Here is an 18,038-nt window from a genome sequence, read left to right as displayed (position 1 = left end):
TTTACAACACCCACCCCGTACCAGTTACTGCTTTTATGACTTATTCCCTGGAAGCCTCCATGGGCTGTGTCCCTTTGCCCACACAGCTTTTCATATACTTCTCTGTTTTTAAAAAGCAGCTTTATTGAAGTGTAATTACCATGCGGTTCACGGCACATATCTCAGGAATACAGTTTGATAAGCTTCGCGTGTGTCCCTAGCTGTTAAACGTCACTGGAATCCAGATGACACCCATCACACCTTTGGGTGTCCCTGTGTCCTTGGTAACCCCTCTCTCCCCCTCCGGGCTCCTCCCATCTCTACCCCAGCCCTGGGGCCCCAGGTAGCCTCTGACCTGCTTTCTATCTCTAGAGATCAGTTTTCCTTTTCTGGAATGTTATGTGGAATCCTACACTGGCTGCTCTTGTCTAACGTCTGTCACCCAGCAGGTCGTTTTGAGACGCACTCGTGTCGTCCAGATGGGCAGTTTGCTCATCCTTGCTGCTGGGCACACTTCCCTCCACCTGCTTCACTCTTAGCCACAGCATTCATTTTCCTTATCCGAGGCCGACATCTGGAAGATGCAGGGAAAAGTAATCCTGCTCGTTTCCTCCCCAACCTCCTGTGCCAGCAGGGGGAAAAAGCGAGGAGATGGGGAACGCTGTAGAAGCCCAGAGTAACTACAGAGAAGAAAAAAGGATTAAAGGAACCGAGAGTGGGATTTAGAAGTGAAGGTTAAGGAGTCGTGACGCCTGGAAAGAAGGCAGAAGGATAATTTAAGGCTGTGACTTTTTTCAAATATACAAAAGGTTATTTTTAAAACAGGCACCAGACTAAGATCTGAACAGGCAGGTCTTGCTTTGAAAGGGCCGAGGGGAATGTCGGGGACCATCTCTGGGGAAAGCTGATCGGATCCCTAGCACCTACCCCACCGCCCCCATCCCCTACCCCTGGTGGCCATGGAGGACCCACCCGTGCAGAAGGAGGGGGCTGGAGGCAGGCTAGCCCCTGGTGGGGTCTGCATCCATGTGGCTTCGAGGTCTGTGGCAGATCTTTGATTCTTCCTGGGTTGAGATTTCTTGAGACTGAGGAAGCCTTTGGATACATTCTGAAAGAAAAAATTTTATATACATTTCTCTTCTCGAGGCCCCTGTGTCTCCAGGCCCAAATCTCTCGGCGTGTGCCCTGGCTCGTCAGCCACCGCTTAGGTTCTTTTCTCTTCCCTGTCTAGGGACATGCCGACCCAGGCCCGGGCCCTGTTGGAGCAGATGAAAAACCACCCTGTGAGTACAGGCCCCTGGGGCCACCCTGGAAGGCGGTGGGGGGGGGGGGGGGCGGGAGGTCCCGCTGTCTGGAGCAGGCAGGAAGCTCCTCACTGTTTCAACCCCTGCTTGTCTATAAAGAGGGGCCAAACGAGCCCCAAGAAGTGGGCCTTACTACCACCGAGGCACCCTCTCTGCTGCCCGTTCCTGATCTGGGCTCTGGCACCCTCACCCCCAGGGCCCACCACAGGAGGGAGCAGAGCTGGCCTTGGCCTCTGGCATTTTCCCGCCTTACCCAAGAGCTGGCTTCACAGAGCCCGATTATGTAAACCCTGGGTTCTAAAAATAGGCTTCTCATTCCAATCCCTCCTCCTTCCCGCTCACCCGGCCCCTCTCAAACTTCTCACTGGCACTTTTTGAAATTCTCTGTGTCTTGGAATTGGAATTCAGAATTCAGCACCGGGCAGGACTCCTGTTATGGTGGTGGCTGAGCCAAGGCAGGCTCCTCGAGGGTCTCCCTAGCCCCCACCTCCCCTGTCCTCCAGGCCGGGCTCTTCCTCCAGTCCCCACCAGTCCCCTCTCCCTGGACCCAGGCCGGCAGAACTCTGGGTTTCTGCTTCTCTTTGCATCTTTTGGCCTCGGCTCCTTTGAAGGCCTTTTGGTCACGTTTCACAGGTGTGTGAATACACTCTGCGATGCCCTGCAGCTTTTTTAGGATTTATTAGGATTATCAGGAAAAAGAATCCTCCTCCCCTGTGTGAGCAGACCCACACACACGTGCTCACACACAGTCCACTCTCTGAGGCTCCTTGCCAGGCACCAAGGTGAAGGTCAGGGAGGCTTCCCTTGGCATCTTCTCTCCATCAGGGTACAGAGAGGGTGAAAGGTGGGGGGTGGGGGGGGCAGGGGTAGGGGGGCTGCTGTCTGGCCTGGTGAGCATCCCCTGCATGTTCTCCCCTCTTTACTTCCCCCACCAAAGTTTAGACTCAGAGCCTTCTGTCCTTTCAGGAAATTGACCTTGAGAGTGACTGGAAGCTGATCACACTGTTCATTGGGAGCAATGACGTATGTCATTACTGCGAGAGTCCGGTAAGCCCCTGCCGGACCCCATGGGAGTCACGCTGGCCTGCTCTCCCAGACTCCCCAGCCTGCCCGGGCAGACCCGGGCCTTTCCCACTGCTGAGTGGCCCCTGGGACAGCAGCTGCATTAGTTCCCCGATTTCAGAATGATCTAGATGCGCCCACTTTTCAGGCCCTGCTCATGCCCACAAATATTGTTCTTTGGTATCGAAGGGGTAACCAGCAAGCCTCACCCTACCTGTGCTTGGAATCCCTACCCATTTGTTTATGGAGGTTGTTTGGGAGGGGGGGAGGACGTGCACAGGTGTGCGGGGGGAGGGGTGTTGAAACAGTGTCATCAACAAAGTTCGATAAAATTAAACCAGTCCCAGTAGGACAGCTTGCTGTCCCAATGACTTTGTGAGTGAACCAACCTCTCAGCCTGCCGACCTGGGAGCCCAGCCTGTTCCTGATGTGGTTTCTATGGGGAAATAGGTCCAGACGTCAAGTCTTTGGGGAGGTGTCACTTTGGGAATATGTCTTGTTCTATGTTGGGGAGGTCCCAGATTTTGTTTGGCCAGAAAAGAGCAGCTGCCGTAACGCAGACATCGTGGTAGAATGTCTGAAGTCACAGGTGGGGGAGGAAGCTCCTATCATTCCTCACAGCTCAGACCCTGTACCGGATGCTGGATGGGAAGTACCCTCCCCCACAGAGGGGTTGGGTCTTCAGAGCCTCCTTCCCCTCCTCCCCTCCATCCTCCCCTTTCCCGAGGCAGAAGTGACTCAACCTCAGGGGCTTCAGTGCCACTGTGTCCTGGACTCAACAGGGTCCAGGAGGCCAGAAGAGACCCCCCCCCGAAAGCTGCCTTTGTCCCCTTGGTCCAGGAAAATGCCTCTTTTATCCCCAGAGGACCTGCCCTCAGATTTATACTCCTGAAAGCCTCTCTTTCTGGAAGAGACCTGGAGGCCCCCACCAGGCTGAACTCAGGCCACGTGTAAGGAAGGGGCTAAATCCACTTCCCGGTGAGAAATGGATCAGAGGAGGAGACTGTTGAACCGAGACAAAAAGATAGAAGCTAGGGGGAGGCAATGGGGCCAGCGTGGGCCACAGCCCAAAGCAAAGAGAGTGTGGTCTTCAGGGCACAGACATGGTTCAGAAGCCCGAGGCTGGTGACAGATGGGACCAGTGAAGGGGCAGGGACCAACTCGGTCACAGTCTGCCCTTGCATTTAAGATACTGTGGATCGGCTTTGGTGAGTGCTGTGAAGTGTGTAAACCTGGTGATTCACAGACCTGTACCCCCGGGGATAAAAATATATGTTTATAAAAAAATAAAAAATTAAAAAAAAAAAGGTACAGTGGATCGGGCTGGGGATTGTTCCTGCGGTCTAGTAGGGGTCAAAGGAAGACTTGTGTCTCCCAGCAACACGGGCTGGGCTCCTCAGCCTGTCCGGTACCATTCTAGCTCCTCTTACCACCAACCCCAGGCCCTCCGGTGCTGGGCACCAGACCACTGCCCTCCTCTCTGAGTAGAACCCAGGAGCTGACAAGAGCCCCCTTCTCTCTCCACAGGAGGCCAACTCAGCTGGGGAGTACATTCAGCATATCCAACAGGCCCTGGACATCTTCTATGAGGAGGTGGGGTAGAACAGCACCAGGTTTCTGGGCCCCATTCCCTGCCCGCAACCACTCTCCTCCCGCCCTGGGTACATCTAGGCAAGCGGTGTTCAGTGAAATGCATGCTGGATGGAGTCCCAAGGTGTGGGGGGAACACCTGCAGGGGAGGCCAAGGTGGGGGGTGGGCTCCAGAATTTCCTCTGCAAGGGAAATGCTAACTGGAGCAGACTGTACTGTCTGGTGGCCAAGGGTTAGCCTTCGGAGCCAAAAGCGACTTGGGACAAGTGACTTCTGTCTCCGCTTCCCAAGCTATATAGGGGGCTATTAAAGAAGATCGAGAGAATACAAGCCACATCCCCCTCTTTGTGCCATAGTCTATTAGCAAAACAGGGGAGGAAGAAGTTAGATTGTTGATGAGCCCCTAGGTTCTTCTAGAAGTAACCAGCATCCCCCCAACACCAGGCTGGGAATTAACACAGCCCATCCTTCTGCCCCCCCACCCCCCCCCACCCGCCACAGCTTCCAAGGGCTTTCATCAACGTGGTGGAGGTCATGGACTTGGCTGACCTACATCAGGGCCAAGGTGGAAAATGTGACCCACCCCTGACTGCTCAGTAAGTACACAGCCTAGGGCAAGGGCCCCTGGGGAGGACAAAACTCATAGACATTCTCCCAGGAGACTAGTGCAGGCTAAGCCAGACGATCCTGTCTCAAGGACAGACATCAGCAATCAGCCAGGGGCTTGAAAAACCGTTTGGAAACACCGCTAAGGTATTGAATGCCTACTGTAGGCGAGTCACTTTATTTCTCTGGACCCCAGTTTGCTTGGCTGTAAAGCAAGAAACACAGACCAAGAATCCTTAAGATGCCCAGTATGGTCTGTGATTCTAAACTCGTGATCGCTCGGAGTCTGAGAGGCAGCCCCAGGCAAGGAGCTTCCAAGACAGCAGCCCATCTGTATCTGGCTCTGCCCTTTAGGAGCTGTGGGACCGTGCACAAACGACATACCCTCTCTGGGCCTCATAGGTCTCATCTGTAAAATCTTGCAAAGTAGTAAGGTCTAGAAGAAATAAATGCATGTAATGTTCTTGGGCCCAGCAGGGCAGGATCTCAGTAAAGAGTAGCTCTTACAACATCTTGAAAGCCAGGCTTAGAGCTAAGGTCTGTTGAATAAAAGCCCAGTTTCTGTTGGGGGCTGGAACTTATTAAAGCTCAGCCGTGACCCTGGCAGGAAGCTGCCATCCTCTCCGGCCAGAGGGTCACCCAGACTTCCTGTGACAATTGCTCTTCGAGAAGAGATTCCACAGGGGGCCTTGGAGTCCTAGCTGGGGTCACATGGGTTTGCTGGCAGGGTGACAGCTGCTTCCCATTCTTGTTGGGCTCTGGGTGGAAGAGCTGGGACCCGTGAAGGGCTCCTCCAGAATCTTCAGGCCTCCCATTCTCCCCTGTCCGTGTGTCTCTAATGGGTTGAGCCTCTTCAGCTTCCCAAGAGACTCCCCACTCTGGAGTCCTGGCAGCAAGTCCTAAGCCACTGGAGGTGGCGCTGAAGGTCTCGGAAATGGGAAGACGAAAGACAAGGTTGCCACAGCGGTCTTTCCGAAACACCAGCCCTTTCCTCGGGCTGGGGCCGGAGCAGCCACGGGGGTCAAGGGGACCCAGATGTCAGGGGCCAACTCTGCCACCTTCTCTTTAAACGAGCACCTGCTACACCGTAATTCAGGGGCACAAGGGCTGTGACCTGGGCCCAGGAGTCACCTAGACTGTGATGGGGGGGGCACCTGTGTGTGTTGGGGGGCAGCAGTCAGCCACCTGGGCGCCTCTCCACAGGAGCAACTGTACCTGCCTCAGGCGCTCCCAGGACAATTCGCTGGAGCTGCAAGAACTGAAGCAAGTGAACTGGAACTTCCAGGTGAAGCTGCCCCCCACCCCCACCCCCCGTCCCAGCCGGGGACCCCCTCCACTCCCAGAGAGCAGGGGTTGCGGAGAGCAAGGCTGCTCCTTGAAGGCAGATCGCAGCCCCTGAGACATTTCTCCAGGGGAAAAGGACACCAGCTGGGGAGGGAGGAAGCCCTGCCTCCCAACCCCGGGGGACTGGAGTGGATCCCAATGTGCCTGGCGCCATCCCTCCCCCAGAGGAGGGAGGGGAAGTGTCTACGGCCCTGCTGGGCTCCGCCACCCCCACTCACCCACTGGCCTCAGAACACAAGGCTTAGCCCAGCTCAGCGGACAACTCAGTGTCTGCCTCTGCTCACGCTGTCCCCTCTTGACGTGCCCTCCTCAGCCCATCTGCAACTGCTCCCCCTCACACATGGGGCAGGCCTTCTCGCCTCTTCTGACAAGCCTCCCCTGACGAAATTTGACCCTCTGGTATCTCTCCATATCGGCTTCCATCTACCTTCATGAACCCTGAACGCTCTAGAAGGTTCTGGGGGTTTTTTCTACATCCAGGCTCATGTTTCAAGATGGATTGTTAGCTCCTTGAGGAGAAGCATATCTAACCCCTGGACATGGACCTTCATCCCCCAAGTGCACAGGCGTTTCGGGGAGCTGGTGTTGAGAACCCCGGGTTCTCATTCAGTCTTTATGCCGTGAGGCGAGAGGAGGCCCTTTGAGGCCCTCGTAGCCTGTTCAGAGGCCCCAACCCGACCTCACAGAGACTTCAGGCTGCAGTGCGCTCATGTCTGGGTGCAGGCGATGTGAGAGGAGGCATGAGCACTGGAGAATCCCCTGGAGTCACCTCTGGCTGGGGAGGGGGTCCCCATCACCGCCAACCTGAGGCGGCAGGACAAGAGCTCGTCTGGCCAGCCCTGCCAGGAGGGTTGAGGAAGCTCTCCCCCCTCCACAGAGCGGCATCTCCAGGCTGTCTTATGGGTCCCGGTACCTGCAGCGGGAAGACTTCGCCGTGGTGGTGCAGCCTTTCTTCCAAAACACTCTCGTCCCCCTCAACAGCGTAAGCGGTGGGCACGTCTGGGAGGCACGTGTAGAGGGGCTCTTCTTCGGTGATGTACATCCTTCTACGCCTGAGCTTTTCCTGGCCAGATGCCTCCAAGAGGGCTCCTAAGATTTTGCTTTTTCTGTTTTTCCCTTTTTTTTTTTTTTTAAAGTATGATTGGAACTTAGATATACTTGGAAAGAAAAGGAGAAAATTATCAGTGATCGCAGCCCTGGCCCTGCTATTTTCTAGTTTGGGGTAGAATGGAAAGCTTCCTAAATTTTTTTTTTCATCTATTAGGGCAAGGATGTGGAAGGAAAAGGGATGGACAGTGGGAGGTTACAATTCAGCTCTCTCTCTTTTTAAAAAGATTTTATTTATTCATTTGAGAGAGAGACAGGGTACAAGCAAGGGGAGCAGCAGGCAGAGGGAGAGGGAGAAGCAGGCTCCCAGCTCAGTAGGAGCTCAGTCTCAGGACCTGGAGATCATGACCTGAGCCGAAGGCAAACATTTAGCTGTCTGAGCCACCCAGGCACCCCAATTCGGCTCTTTTTGAATGTTCCAAAATTGGAGAGTTTCTCCATCTGTCTCTGAGCTAGGTGGCAGCAGAGTTGAAAGGAATGATGCCCAGGTCACCTGCAGGGGTGGGAGGCGGTACCTTTCTCCCCAGGAACTAATCCCTTTGCCTTTGGTCCCAGAGAGGGGACACTGACCTCACCTTCTTCTCCGAGGACTGTTTCCACTTCTCAGAACGTGGTCATGCCGAGATGGCCATCGCACTCTGGAACAACATGGTGAGTGCCTGACCGCCCCATGGGCTGTGCCAAAGGGGGCCCCAAGGAGCTTTGACTATTGCCCAAAATAAAAGACCTACTGGCATAAATAGCTCCTTTCTCCCCAAAGCTCAAAATGGTGGCACAACTTCTTTGTCCTCATGGTTTCGATTATTGGAGAAATTTCCCAGTACTGGGGGGCTGGGGGGGATACATAATTTTGTAATCAGATAAACAGGATGAAATCAGCTTCAACCCCTTACTCTGCGGACCCTGGGCAAGTGTTCTCTCTTTGGTCCTCTGTATCAATATCCATAAAAAACAATGACAATGACACAGATCTCAGAAAATTAAGGTAGCATATGCTCAGCATCCAACACAATCATTAGCATTCAGAGAATCCCAGCCCCCATTACCCTAGTCTCAACACATTTCCTGATGATTATTTCAGCATCAAAAAGAAAAGAGCCACCCGCGTATATCCCCAGGCTGTCACCTATTCCAGTCCTTTCTTAGGGGAAGATGGGGACCTCAGGAAATGCACATATGGCTGAGGGGCCCCAGGGCCTCCTGGCCTTGTGCCTTAGCTCTCAGGGCTGGCCACTCCTCTGCAGCCTGGTCTGCTGGCACAGAACTTGACCAGTAACCCCAGTAGCCATATCCTGTTGCGCAGAGCAAAATGAAATGCCTTTCCAATCCAGTGGCTTCTTTTGATCTTGGTTCAGCGGGTAACTCAATCCCCACCCTAACCTGCATTCCCCCATTTCTCCCATGGTGACTAAACAAATCCACACTCTTGCTTTTACTGCAGTTTCGGGCAGGCTGCCTCTCTGCCAGGATTCCCCTGTGCGAATATTCCCACACCTGCCGCCTCACCCAGCATGCCCAGCACCGCCTTCCCCTTAGGCACACCCCCCCTCCCCCAGCAGCATGCCGGAAGTTTCCATCCTTGGCCCCAACCTTGGCCCCGTTAATCACAGACTCAGCCTTCCTTCTTCCTTTGTTTCCCTGCTGTTGACACCACACTCTGCCCACTCCTAAAGGTTTTGTCTCACTCTGTCAGCCCAGGACTCGGAACCACAGTCAAAACACCACTGAATTCCCTCCCACCCAATCTCCACGGGAATCTTGTTCAAAGTTTGCACAATGTAATTCCTGAGAGCAATTTTGAAGTCCAGTTTTCCTTTACAGAAGGAGTCCCATAACTTCATTCCTCTTAAATCCCCCCCCCCAAAAAAAGAGTGGGTATCTGTGCACAGTCCCATTTGTCCCCCTGAGATCTCAGGGGAATCCACAGATTCTGAGATGCGCCACGAATGCCACTGCACCTTTCCTTCCCAGCATTTCCATCCGGGGATGGGAGGTCTTCCTACCTGGGGGCACTGCCAGCCTGCATAACGCCCAGGTGCTCTGGGAGCTCTCTGGGGCACGATGGCCCGATCGAGGACCTGAACACTATCAGGCCTGTTGGTCTCTTTCTGCAGGGATTACCACCACAGTTCTGGTCTCCTCTTCCAAAGCAGCTCAGTTGTTCTCCCCACTGACCCAGGAGAGAAGGCTTGTTATACATAAAGGCAAGTGGGAGGGGATTAGGTAGGAAAGCAAAAGGTGGGTGCTGCCATGGAGCCATCCTGGTGACAGCACGGGTCTGTCCAGGGCTCCCAGCCACTGCTGTCCTAGCCCTGCCCCTAAGTTTCAAAAAACAAAGCAAAACTACTCTGAAATCATCTAAGAGTGTCTTGTCCTGTGCTGTATCATTTGGGGAACTAATTATATAGTGCTGTGTTTTCATCCCAAACCATCTCAGATACAAACCCATTACCTCATGCCATCTTCTCAGATCACCTCCTTCTGGTGATCCCTAGGGCGACATATATAATAGGCCTCTAGAAGTGGAGAAGACCTGGCAGGTCATCTGGCCAGAAGGCTCTGTAACTAGCATACAGGGGGAGGAAGCACTTCACGCGGGAGCACGTAGGAGCACCAGTTCACAGCCGAGCAGGGACCAGAACCCATGTCAAATCCTTCCTAGTGTCCTGGCCACGGCACCAGCGGGCCTCCCTGCCCCCAACCGGGTCAGCACATATGTAACCAGTGAATTCACGTCTCACTCTGCGAGTCCGATGACATAGCGTCTGCAGCCTTTGGCCGACGCTCACGGGCTACCCCGCTGCGGCAACAGACACACTTTCAGCCCATTCCATCTCCTGTCCCTCCACTGAACAGATCATGCCTCCTCCGGAGACCTTGGCAAAGCCAAAGCCGGGAACACCAGTAGCACGAGGAAGCATTTTCCTCTTCCTTTTTCCTTCTTTCATCTTCTTGCAGTTTTTCCTTCTTTTTTCTGACACTATTCCCCCACGGCCGCCTGCTCCCCCTTCCCTAGAAATCTTGCTGTCCTCCAATGTTTGCATCTCCCCGGGTGCTGGGTGACCACACGAGCCTCCCACCTGGTATCCCTGGTGCTGGGATGACCACCACTGGTAGAACAGCAATGCTCAGCTTGGCCAGAGGTTAAAATAACCTGGGGACTAGGAATACTGGCAGCCAGTTTGGCCTACCCACAGAGGCTGAACATCTGGGTTCCCTGTGACCCAGCGATCCTGTCCCTATGTGTATCCCCAGCAGAAACATATCGTGGACTCACCAAAAGATGCACAGGAACATTTTCCCAGCAACACCATTCATATTCCCCAGGCAGGAAGCTCCCCAGATGTGCACCAATAGAATGGGTGATCAAAATGTAGCACGTTCATACCACGGATGCCTCACAGCACGAAGACGCAAACGTCAGCCGCAGGCAGCCATGTCTGTGAATTTCAAAAACGAGCAAATTAATACCGAGTCTTTGGGCGGGGGGTGGGAGGGGGTAAGTATAGTCCTGGAAGAGAGTCAGCGGGGGGAAGCTCCTGAGTGCTGGTCACGTTCTATACCTCAATCTGCACGCTGGTTACAGGGGTTCATTCATTTACACCATTTATCAGCTGTTCACCTGTGATTTTTATTTGTTTCTATACGTATACTTGAAAACAATAACTCAAACAAAACACCAGTGCCTGGACCTCATCCCCAGACATTCTGGATTAGTCTGGGGTGACACCTGGGGTCAGCAGGTTTCAGAGGCTCCCGGGTGATATTTTCCAAGGCTCGCAAACCACGGACTTATAAACTCTGCCACAGGGCAGCCGCAGGAATCTGTGTAAATGAAAATCTGACCCAGCTTCCAAGGCTTGCCCCTCCGTGAAGGGAAAGGCCTGGCCCTTTAGCACAGCACACGAGGCCTTTGGACGCTTGGCCCCCGTTAACCTCTGCAGCAGTCACTCCCGCCCCCCGCTGATGGGCAGTTGGGCAGTCTGGTAAGGACTGCAGTTTCCTGCGCCACCCACGGTATCTCACGTCTCTGTGTGTCGGCTCTTGCTCATCCCCTTACTGGGGACTGCCCTTCCAGCCGCCTTCTCCTGAGTAACTCGTGGCCACCACAACACTAAACTCAGGTGCCACCTCCTACAGGAAGCCTTCCCTGAATCCCCAGAACAGATTAGAGGCTGCCCCAGCCCTGCTATTCACCACATCCTTGTTATCTGCAGGATCTGGCTTAGGAGAGGGGGGGTTCTGGGGAAAACAACTTCATTTTCTGTGACCAGCCCCAGGCCTTCTTGCCTGCGCTGCTCAACTCAGGATTCTGGGACTCTGGTTCATCCACGCATTCCCTCAACAACTATTTATTGACCATCACTCCGCCATGGGGACTGCCCGAGGCGCTGGGGAAAAGGACATCCTTGCACTCGTGGGGAAAAAGGACGGACAAAACCCAACAAATCACTACGACTTTCTGACCCCAGTCAGGGCGTGAAAGAAAGAGAAGGAAAAGCCAGGTGATGTAACAGAGCAATGGTGGGGGGAGAGGGAGGTGTCCTGATGAGTGACCTGTGAGCAGAGAGCTGAATGTCAAGAGGCTGCCAGGCAAGCAGAGGTCTAGGGCCAGGGTGTTCCAGGCAGAGGAAACAGGACCTGTGCGGGCCCGGAGTCAGGAATGAGTGTGAAGTGTCTGAGTGGCAGAAGGGCCAGTGTGACAAGGTCAGAGGGAGGTGAACAAGGTCAGAGAGGTGAGTGAGAGCAGGGCCAGCTCCTTGGATGGCTTCCAACAGGGGAGCCAGAGGATCTGGTTTGCCCTCTGGCTGCAGGATAGCCCTGTCCTAGAGGGAAGGAAGAGGGGAATTAGACCCAGAGCCCAGGTGAGAAATGGAGGTGGATGGGCCCAGCGTGATGACAGTGGAGAAGGAGAGAAGGGGTCAGATTTGAGATCCGTTTTGGACTAGCAGGTGGAGGAGGTTAGAAAACAAACAAAGACCAGAGGGAGGCGAGTGGGGGGTGGGGCGCTGGGTGGAACAGGTGATGGGATTAAAGACCACTTGCGGCGATGAGCTCCTGCCTGGTGCCCTATGGAAGCGTCGAATCACTATATGGTACACCTGAAACTAACATTCCACTGTATATTAACTGGAACTTAAATTCAGACAAAAGGAACAAAAGAGGACTCTTCCATTTGGGGTCAAGGAAATTGGGTAGATGATTGAGGTGTTGGAGAGACATAAGCTTGAGGAGAAAAAAAAATATCAGAAGTTCTCTTCTGGCCACGGTAAGTGTGAAGCACCTTCTGGAAATCCACTTGGAGGCACCAAAAGTAAAGCAGTTGAATCTAGGAATCTGGAGCTCAGGGACAGGGTCAGGAATGGAGATTTAGGAAAAAATGTGGAGGTCGTTCATGAGAGGGGTATCTGAGGCCATGGGGTTGATTAGGTGTTCCTAGAGAAGAGTAGGTGGGAAGCAGCGGGGACAAACCACCAAGCCCCAGGGCTTTCATTCCAACTTCTGACCCCAGTGACAGATGAGAATGGGGGAATGGGAGAGATGAGTGCCCTGTTCCAGGAGTCCAGACGGACAAGTGTTTTAAGAGGGAGGCATCAACTCTGACAAATGTTGATGAAAAGTTCAGCAAGATGAAGATGACAAAGTGATCATTGGGTCTGGTGTCCTCCAGGTCATGGCGACCTTGACCACAACATCAGTCTAGTGGTGGAGAATGAAGTCTGACGGGAGTGAGCCTTGGAACAGGAGGTCAGGAAGTATAGCCAGTGCCCACAAATGAGTCTTCCTAGAGGCACGGGGAGGGGTGGTGAAGGTAGCTGGAGGGGGAGCCAGGAGTAAGGGAGAGATTGATGCTGTCCTCAAACCCACAGGATCCTTACCTTCCCTTGTGCCAGTTAGTTTCCAGGTTGCTGGAATGTCAGGGAATCAACCAACCTGATCTTGAGCATCTATACGGTCGCTCGATGGTCATTCCATTCCAAGAAGCTTGTGCTTCCTCAGCTCTAAGTACATAGAAATGACACATAAGTAAACCACCTCCTGCTTGTCATCATGTCATCTTCTCATCTGATCCTCACAACAGCCAAATATGGGTGGTCCGGGCAGCTCGGGAGCCTGCCTCAGGCCACACAGCTCTCAGCAGCAACAGAGCAAGGAGCCCAGGGGCTGTGTCTGCGGTGCTTGGTCAGACACCGTGGGGGTCTCTCTTGGAACAGAGCAGCTGTAGGACAACAGAAAGCAAGATCACAGGCCAGGTGGGGTCATTAGCAGGCATAGCATCCTTTCAACTCCCTTGTAGGCTGTAGCTGGGGGTCAGGAGCTGAGGGTCTCAGGTCCGGGCAGGGAAGCAGATGCCAAGGGCAGAGGCTGTACAGTCAGGATCTACAAATAGGCGAGAGCACCAGGGGCCCATCCTTCTCTGTGCGGGCGGCATGTCAGGGAACATGCTGTTGGCTAAAGATGGTGGGAAAGAGGGTACACCAGCTTCTAGCTCATTCTCCGAGGGTCTCAGGACTAAAAGAATTAAGCAGAACCTCTCAGAACAACACTTGGTGAGATATTGCAAGTAAATCTCTACATCTGTGTGAAAAACATACAAAGTAGCTCAAGTGAGAAACTTCAATTTCTTGAGGTTGACAAATCAAGGACAATAACTTAGATGTTTTTAAAATTTCTCTGAAACCGACCAGCCCCATACACTTGAAGTTGGTAAATAGGATTATCACTATTTTATAAAGTTGTAAGTGCGGGGTGGGTGTGATCCCAGCCATCAGAAGGGAAGCAGGAAGTGGAGGTTCTGGGCCAGGCCCTCGCACACACTCTCCATGCTGGGACCCATCAGTCCTCCTTGGACAAGCCTGGGGGCAGACGCAAGGTCCTGCCCTGCCTGATGGACTCTGACCTGCGCCTCCTGAGACAGAAGTCGGGTCCAGCTCTGGCCCAGGGCAGCGGGGGTCTGCTGAGGATGTTGAATTTATTGCTGGTGTTAACCCACGCTGGCAGAGGGAGGGAGTCTGTTGGAGATCAGGTCTCAGCCCACCATGGAAGAAATCACGGTTTTTCCTTTCTCTCTCCAGCTGGAGCCAGTGGGCCAGAAGACAACCTCCAACAACTTCACCCACAGCCGAACCAAACTCAAGTGCCCCTCTCCTGTGAGTCAATGTCCTAACACCCTGCCTGTCGTCTCCGGTGTGAAACACATGCTTGGGGGGGCTGGGGTGGTCCCTCAAACCAGGAGGAACCAAGGAGGTCCCTGGGAGCTGTATTATCGCTCACCTTCATTCCCTGCCACCATTCTCCAATCTCACCACTCCTCCTGGTCCCTGAGACTTGGCGGCTCCCCAGGCCATGGGAGGGAGGAAGCATCCGTTCCCATGCAGGGGAGCTCAGGGGAGGTGAATGCGGGGGCAGTGGTCAGGTTGGGCCGTACAGGGAGAAATTAGACTCCATGCCTGTTCTGGGGACCTGTGCGCCTCTTCCTCCCTTCCTGCACATTCTCTCTTCCCCAACTGCCCTCACCTGGACAGCTGACCACGCTGCTAACACGACCCCCCCAGCTCTTCCCTCCCTTCCCTGTCCAGCCTGTCCCTGCTGCCAGGCACCGTGCAGCTTACACGGAAAGTCACTCCAGGCCACTGGAAACCCTTCCCTGGTCCCAGCTGCATCCTGGAGTGTCCAGAGGGGAGGCCCAGCTTCCTCTAGGGCCTTAGACATGCTGTGCTCCTGGAGACAGGGTCGGCTCCCCAGACACGGCCTGCCGTTGCCAGGTCTGTGCCTTCTGGAGGGTCGTCCCCATCTCTGCCTACCAGAGATCGCCACATCCTTCAAGGCTCAGGGGCGCCCCTCTACCCCGGGGCTCCTGTTGCCTTCCCTCAGCCTACTGCTGCCGCCTCCGAACACAGCTGTGTTGGTCTCTTTTCTGTTTGCACCTCTCAAAAGACACAGCCCAGGCTCCTTTGTGATGCGATTGTTTCTGAACATGGCCTATCGGGCGACAGTGAGAACAGTCACATCTTAGTCCTTCGGCACATCTCTCAGCTCCCACACAGGGATCCACACTCATGTTCACAGAGGAAGGAGAATCGAGGGAGGCAGGCCCGAAGGTGTGCTCTCTGGGCCCTCCTCACGCTCCGTTCTCTAACCCGCCCCAGGACCAGCTGTCCTTCCACACCCACTGTTGTCCCTGCTCCTGAGCACTCCTGAGGTTGGGGGATGGGGACAGCTGTCCAGTGGTGGCCTAGAGAAGACAGAGGCAGGGGCTCTGCAGCCTGGAGGTATCTCCAGGCTATCTTCCTTAGGTTGTCTGTCCAGTCCCAGTCTTTCAAAATCAGGTTGACAGGAGAGGGGACGCTGGTGAGAAACTGAAAGGAAGTGAAAGCGGGCTATTGGCCACTTTGGAGACCCATCCTCATTCCGAAGGTCTGGGCACAGTGTAGAGGAAGAAGTCTGACAAACAGGGACGGACTGTGAAAACGTGCTGTGTTAGGGCACCATCGCCAGGATAGGGACCACACAAGCCTAAGGTGAGCCAATGGATGGTTTTGTGAGGCCCTTAATCCCTCTTAACCTCTCCTCCTGCTCCTTCACAGGAGAGCCCTTACCTCCACACCCTGAGGAACAGTCAGCTCCTCCAAGACCGGTCTGAAGCAGGCCCCAACGCACTGTCCTGGGCTGTGCCCGTGGCAGCAGGAGGCGGCCTCGTCCTTGGGGTTGGCACCATGATGGTCTGGAGAGCCGTAAGAGGTCGCCAGCAGGAAAATCCTCCAATAAGTATGAACACGATGAGCTTCTAGGCCTCCCGCCACGTGGAGGTGCTCCTCTTAAATTCCCAGCCACGATCCTCACCAGCCCTCTACCTCAGCCACCTTGGCCACCACAGAGAGCATTTGCTCCAACATCTGGTGACACTGGAAACCAAAGGGACAGTCACAACTCCTTGGGGCCTGGGGCCTACGCTCCTGAAATTGCCAAATTTAAATAAAAGCCAAAGCCGTTCTATTCTTGGGTAAGCCTGCTTGAAGCGCTCGATTTTCACTGGTGGTGTGACACAGGTGTGGGAGCTGGAGGCTTTTGTGTCGTCTTAGCCAGAGCTGCCCGAGTGATGGCCAACAAGAGCACAGAGCGGCCTCAGTCAGGCTCTAGCCTGGCACCCGAGGAGCCGATCCTCAGTCACCAAACCCACTATTTAAGAGTTAGGGAAAATGGTGGCCACGAGGTGGTGGCTGGAATATGGGATCTGGCTGACCACCCTGCAGGCTCTATCCAGCACCTATAGCTTTCCTGCGGCTGTTTTATACCCAGGACAATGTGGAGGTTCGTGGGACTTCCAAGGCTGTGCATGTCACAGCCTGGCTGAGAAGACAGATTTCTCCAAAGAAACAAGAAACTCTATGACATGGAGTAATTCTGTTCCAGTGCATTGATAGGTAAATGTGTCCAATCGCTCTGAGAATAGGACAAGTTCCTTGAGCAAAGTTAGCTGGAAGAGAGAAATTTTGAAATGTCCAGAAAAAAAGATTGGGACATGAATACTTCATTTATCCACAACCTGATTTTCTCAGAGCGCTAACTTCAGGAAAGAATTCCTCTCTCTACACCACCAGAATCTGGAACACGCTAGGGTGAGTGCAGAAATACAGGCTACATTCACTGAACAAGGGCACAAGGCCCGGAGCTGGATGTCTTATGCAGATTCTCTCTCCTTTTGTGCAAAATCCCAGGAAAGGAGTGAGGAACAACAGACGCCTTAGTTGTGCAACATTGTGAATGCACAAAATGCCACCAAATTGTTCCCTCTAAACTGGTGAATTGTAGGTCCTATGAGTTTAGCCTCCACAAAAAACAAAAGAGAATCCCCATTATCATCAGTATTTAAATGACCTCTCTGATCCCAAAGCTTGGGATGACAAAGAATGGGAGTTAGAAAACCCAGACATACCCCTTGAATGTGTGGCCTTCAGAGCAAACCCCATCAGCAGCCAGAGCCCCAGTTTCTCGGATATCTCATCTATAAACTAGAATCACAGTACTCATTTTGCATGCCTCACAGCACTGCTGGAAAACAAACATCTACAAAAACGCTCAGCAACTCTAAAATACTGTGCACATAAAGGGGGACTGGTTTCTCCTTCGTGAAGAGTGGAGATAGGATCTAGGCTGTCAAGGAAGTGCAAAGGTCCAGAGATGGGTTTGGGAATTGGGCAGGACTGTACCAATGAAGATTGCCTACCTGCCTTCCATCATCTTATCTCTTTGGCAAGCAAAATAGGAGTCCCCAAAGAACCAGATCCAGATCCAGTGTTCCTCTGGGCTTCAAGTTCTGTTTTGTACTTCAGGAACAGCATACCTACCCCCCATTTCTTCCCATGGATCAAAATACATAGTGACTGAATCACACATGTCCTAAAGACCCACCGTATCCCACCTTGGGCTCCTGGTAAGCCACAGTTAACAGCAAAGATAACCCACTAGTTCCAAGAGTCTAAGGCCTTTTTCTTATTCCTCAAGTTTTCATTTCTCCAATAGCTCCCACCTCAAAAAATCCTGGAGTTCATCCTCACTTGGGTTGGAATTTTTGCATACTTCCTGAGTAATCCAGGAGCCCCCCAGTCTGAAAAATTAAGGGAAAAAAAGGGGGGAGTCCCAGCCTGGTGACCAAGGAAACCCTAGGCAGAAACCAAGAGATACAAGCATAAGCCAGGCCCTGAATTCCCCCTAAATACATACTAAAAAGCCAAATTTTTTTAAATATATGAGAGTCGTTACTTGTAGCCAGTGGTAATATATCTACATTGGATCTGTGCCGTGTTCTTCCCCATGAGAAAAAGGTCAGTCTAATTGGGGGACACCCAGAGCCGTGCCATGAATGCAGCCACCAAATCCTGAGAACACTATGCCCCATGGTGATCTCCACAGAGGGTTTTGAATTCAAAAGAGATCAGTGTGGATTAAACTCGGTCAAAAGCCTTCTTCATAAAGGACATGGAAGCTTGAGCTCTGAAGGATGCGAGAGGACTTGGTCAGAGGCTGCCGAGAATGGGTTTGTTG

General features: G+C 53.3%; 1 protein-coding gene and 1 long non-coding RNA gene across 7 annotated transcripts in view; one reads left to right on the top strand and one right to left on the bottom strand.

The window, feature by feature from the left end:
- Window positions 1–15,989, top strand: part of PLB1 (phospholipase B1) — a 142,131-nt gene extending 126,142 nt beyond the window's left edge. For 4 of the 5 annotated variants that reach the window (XM_045073879.1, XM_013048404.2, XM_045073878.1 and 1 more), the window contains 9 exons: window positions 1,211–1,262; window positions 2,250–2,330; window positions 3,873–3,938; window positions 4,437–4,531; window positions 5,745–5,826; window positions 6,763–6,867; window positions 7,548–7,643; window positions 14,069–14,143; window positions 15,581–15,989. In XM_045073879.1, coding sequence (XP_044929814.1) covers window positions 1,211–1,262; window positions 2,250–2,330; window positions 3,873–3,938; window positions 4,437–4,531; window positions 5,745–5,826; window positions 6,763–6,867; window positions 7,548–7,643; window positions 14,069–14,143; window positions 15,581–15,784 — 856 coding nt within the window. In that variant the 3' untranslated portion in view covers window positions 15,785–15,989. Of the gene's footprint in view, window positions 1–1,210; window positions 1,263–2,249; window positions 2,331–3,872; window positions 3,939–4,436; window positions 4,532–5,744; window positions 5,827–6,762; window positions 6,868–7,547; window positions 7,644–9,106; window positions 9,245–14,068; window positions 14,144–15,580 lie in introns of those variants that run through there. The other variant, XM_045073880.1, reaches the window with a different exon arrangement.
- On the bottom strand, window positions 104–13,162 carry LOC106004185. 2 transcript variants are annotated; one of them, XR_006604884.1, is made up of 4 exons: window positions 12,872–13,162; window positions 6,799–10,432; window positions 952–1,087; window positions 104–553 (listed from the first exon to the last, which is right to left on the bottom strand). It is a non-coding gene; the product is annotated as an uncharacterized LOC106004185 (long non-coding RNA). The 2 variants fall into 2 exon arrangements; XR_001177095.2 differs by having other exon boundaries at window positions 104–1,087.
- Window positions 15,990–18,038: the final 2,049 nt, after the last annotated feature.

Source organism: Mustela putorius, unplaced genomic scaffold (assembly GCF_011764305.1).
Source record: "Mustela putorius furo isolate JIRA1106 unplaced genomic scaffold, ASM1176430v1.1 tig00537293_pilon_pilon_pilon, whole genome shotgun sequence".
NCBI lineage: Eukaryota > Metazoa > Chordata > Mammalia > Carnivora > Mustelidae > Mustela > Mustela putorius.
The sequence above is the reverse complement of the archived record's forward strand: the minus strand, read 5'-3'. Positions and strand labels throughout refer to the sequence as shown.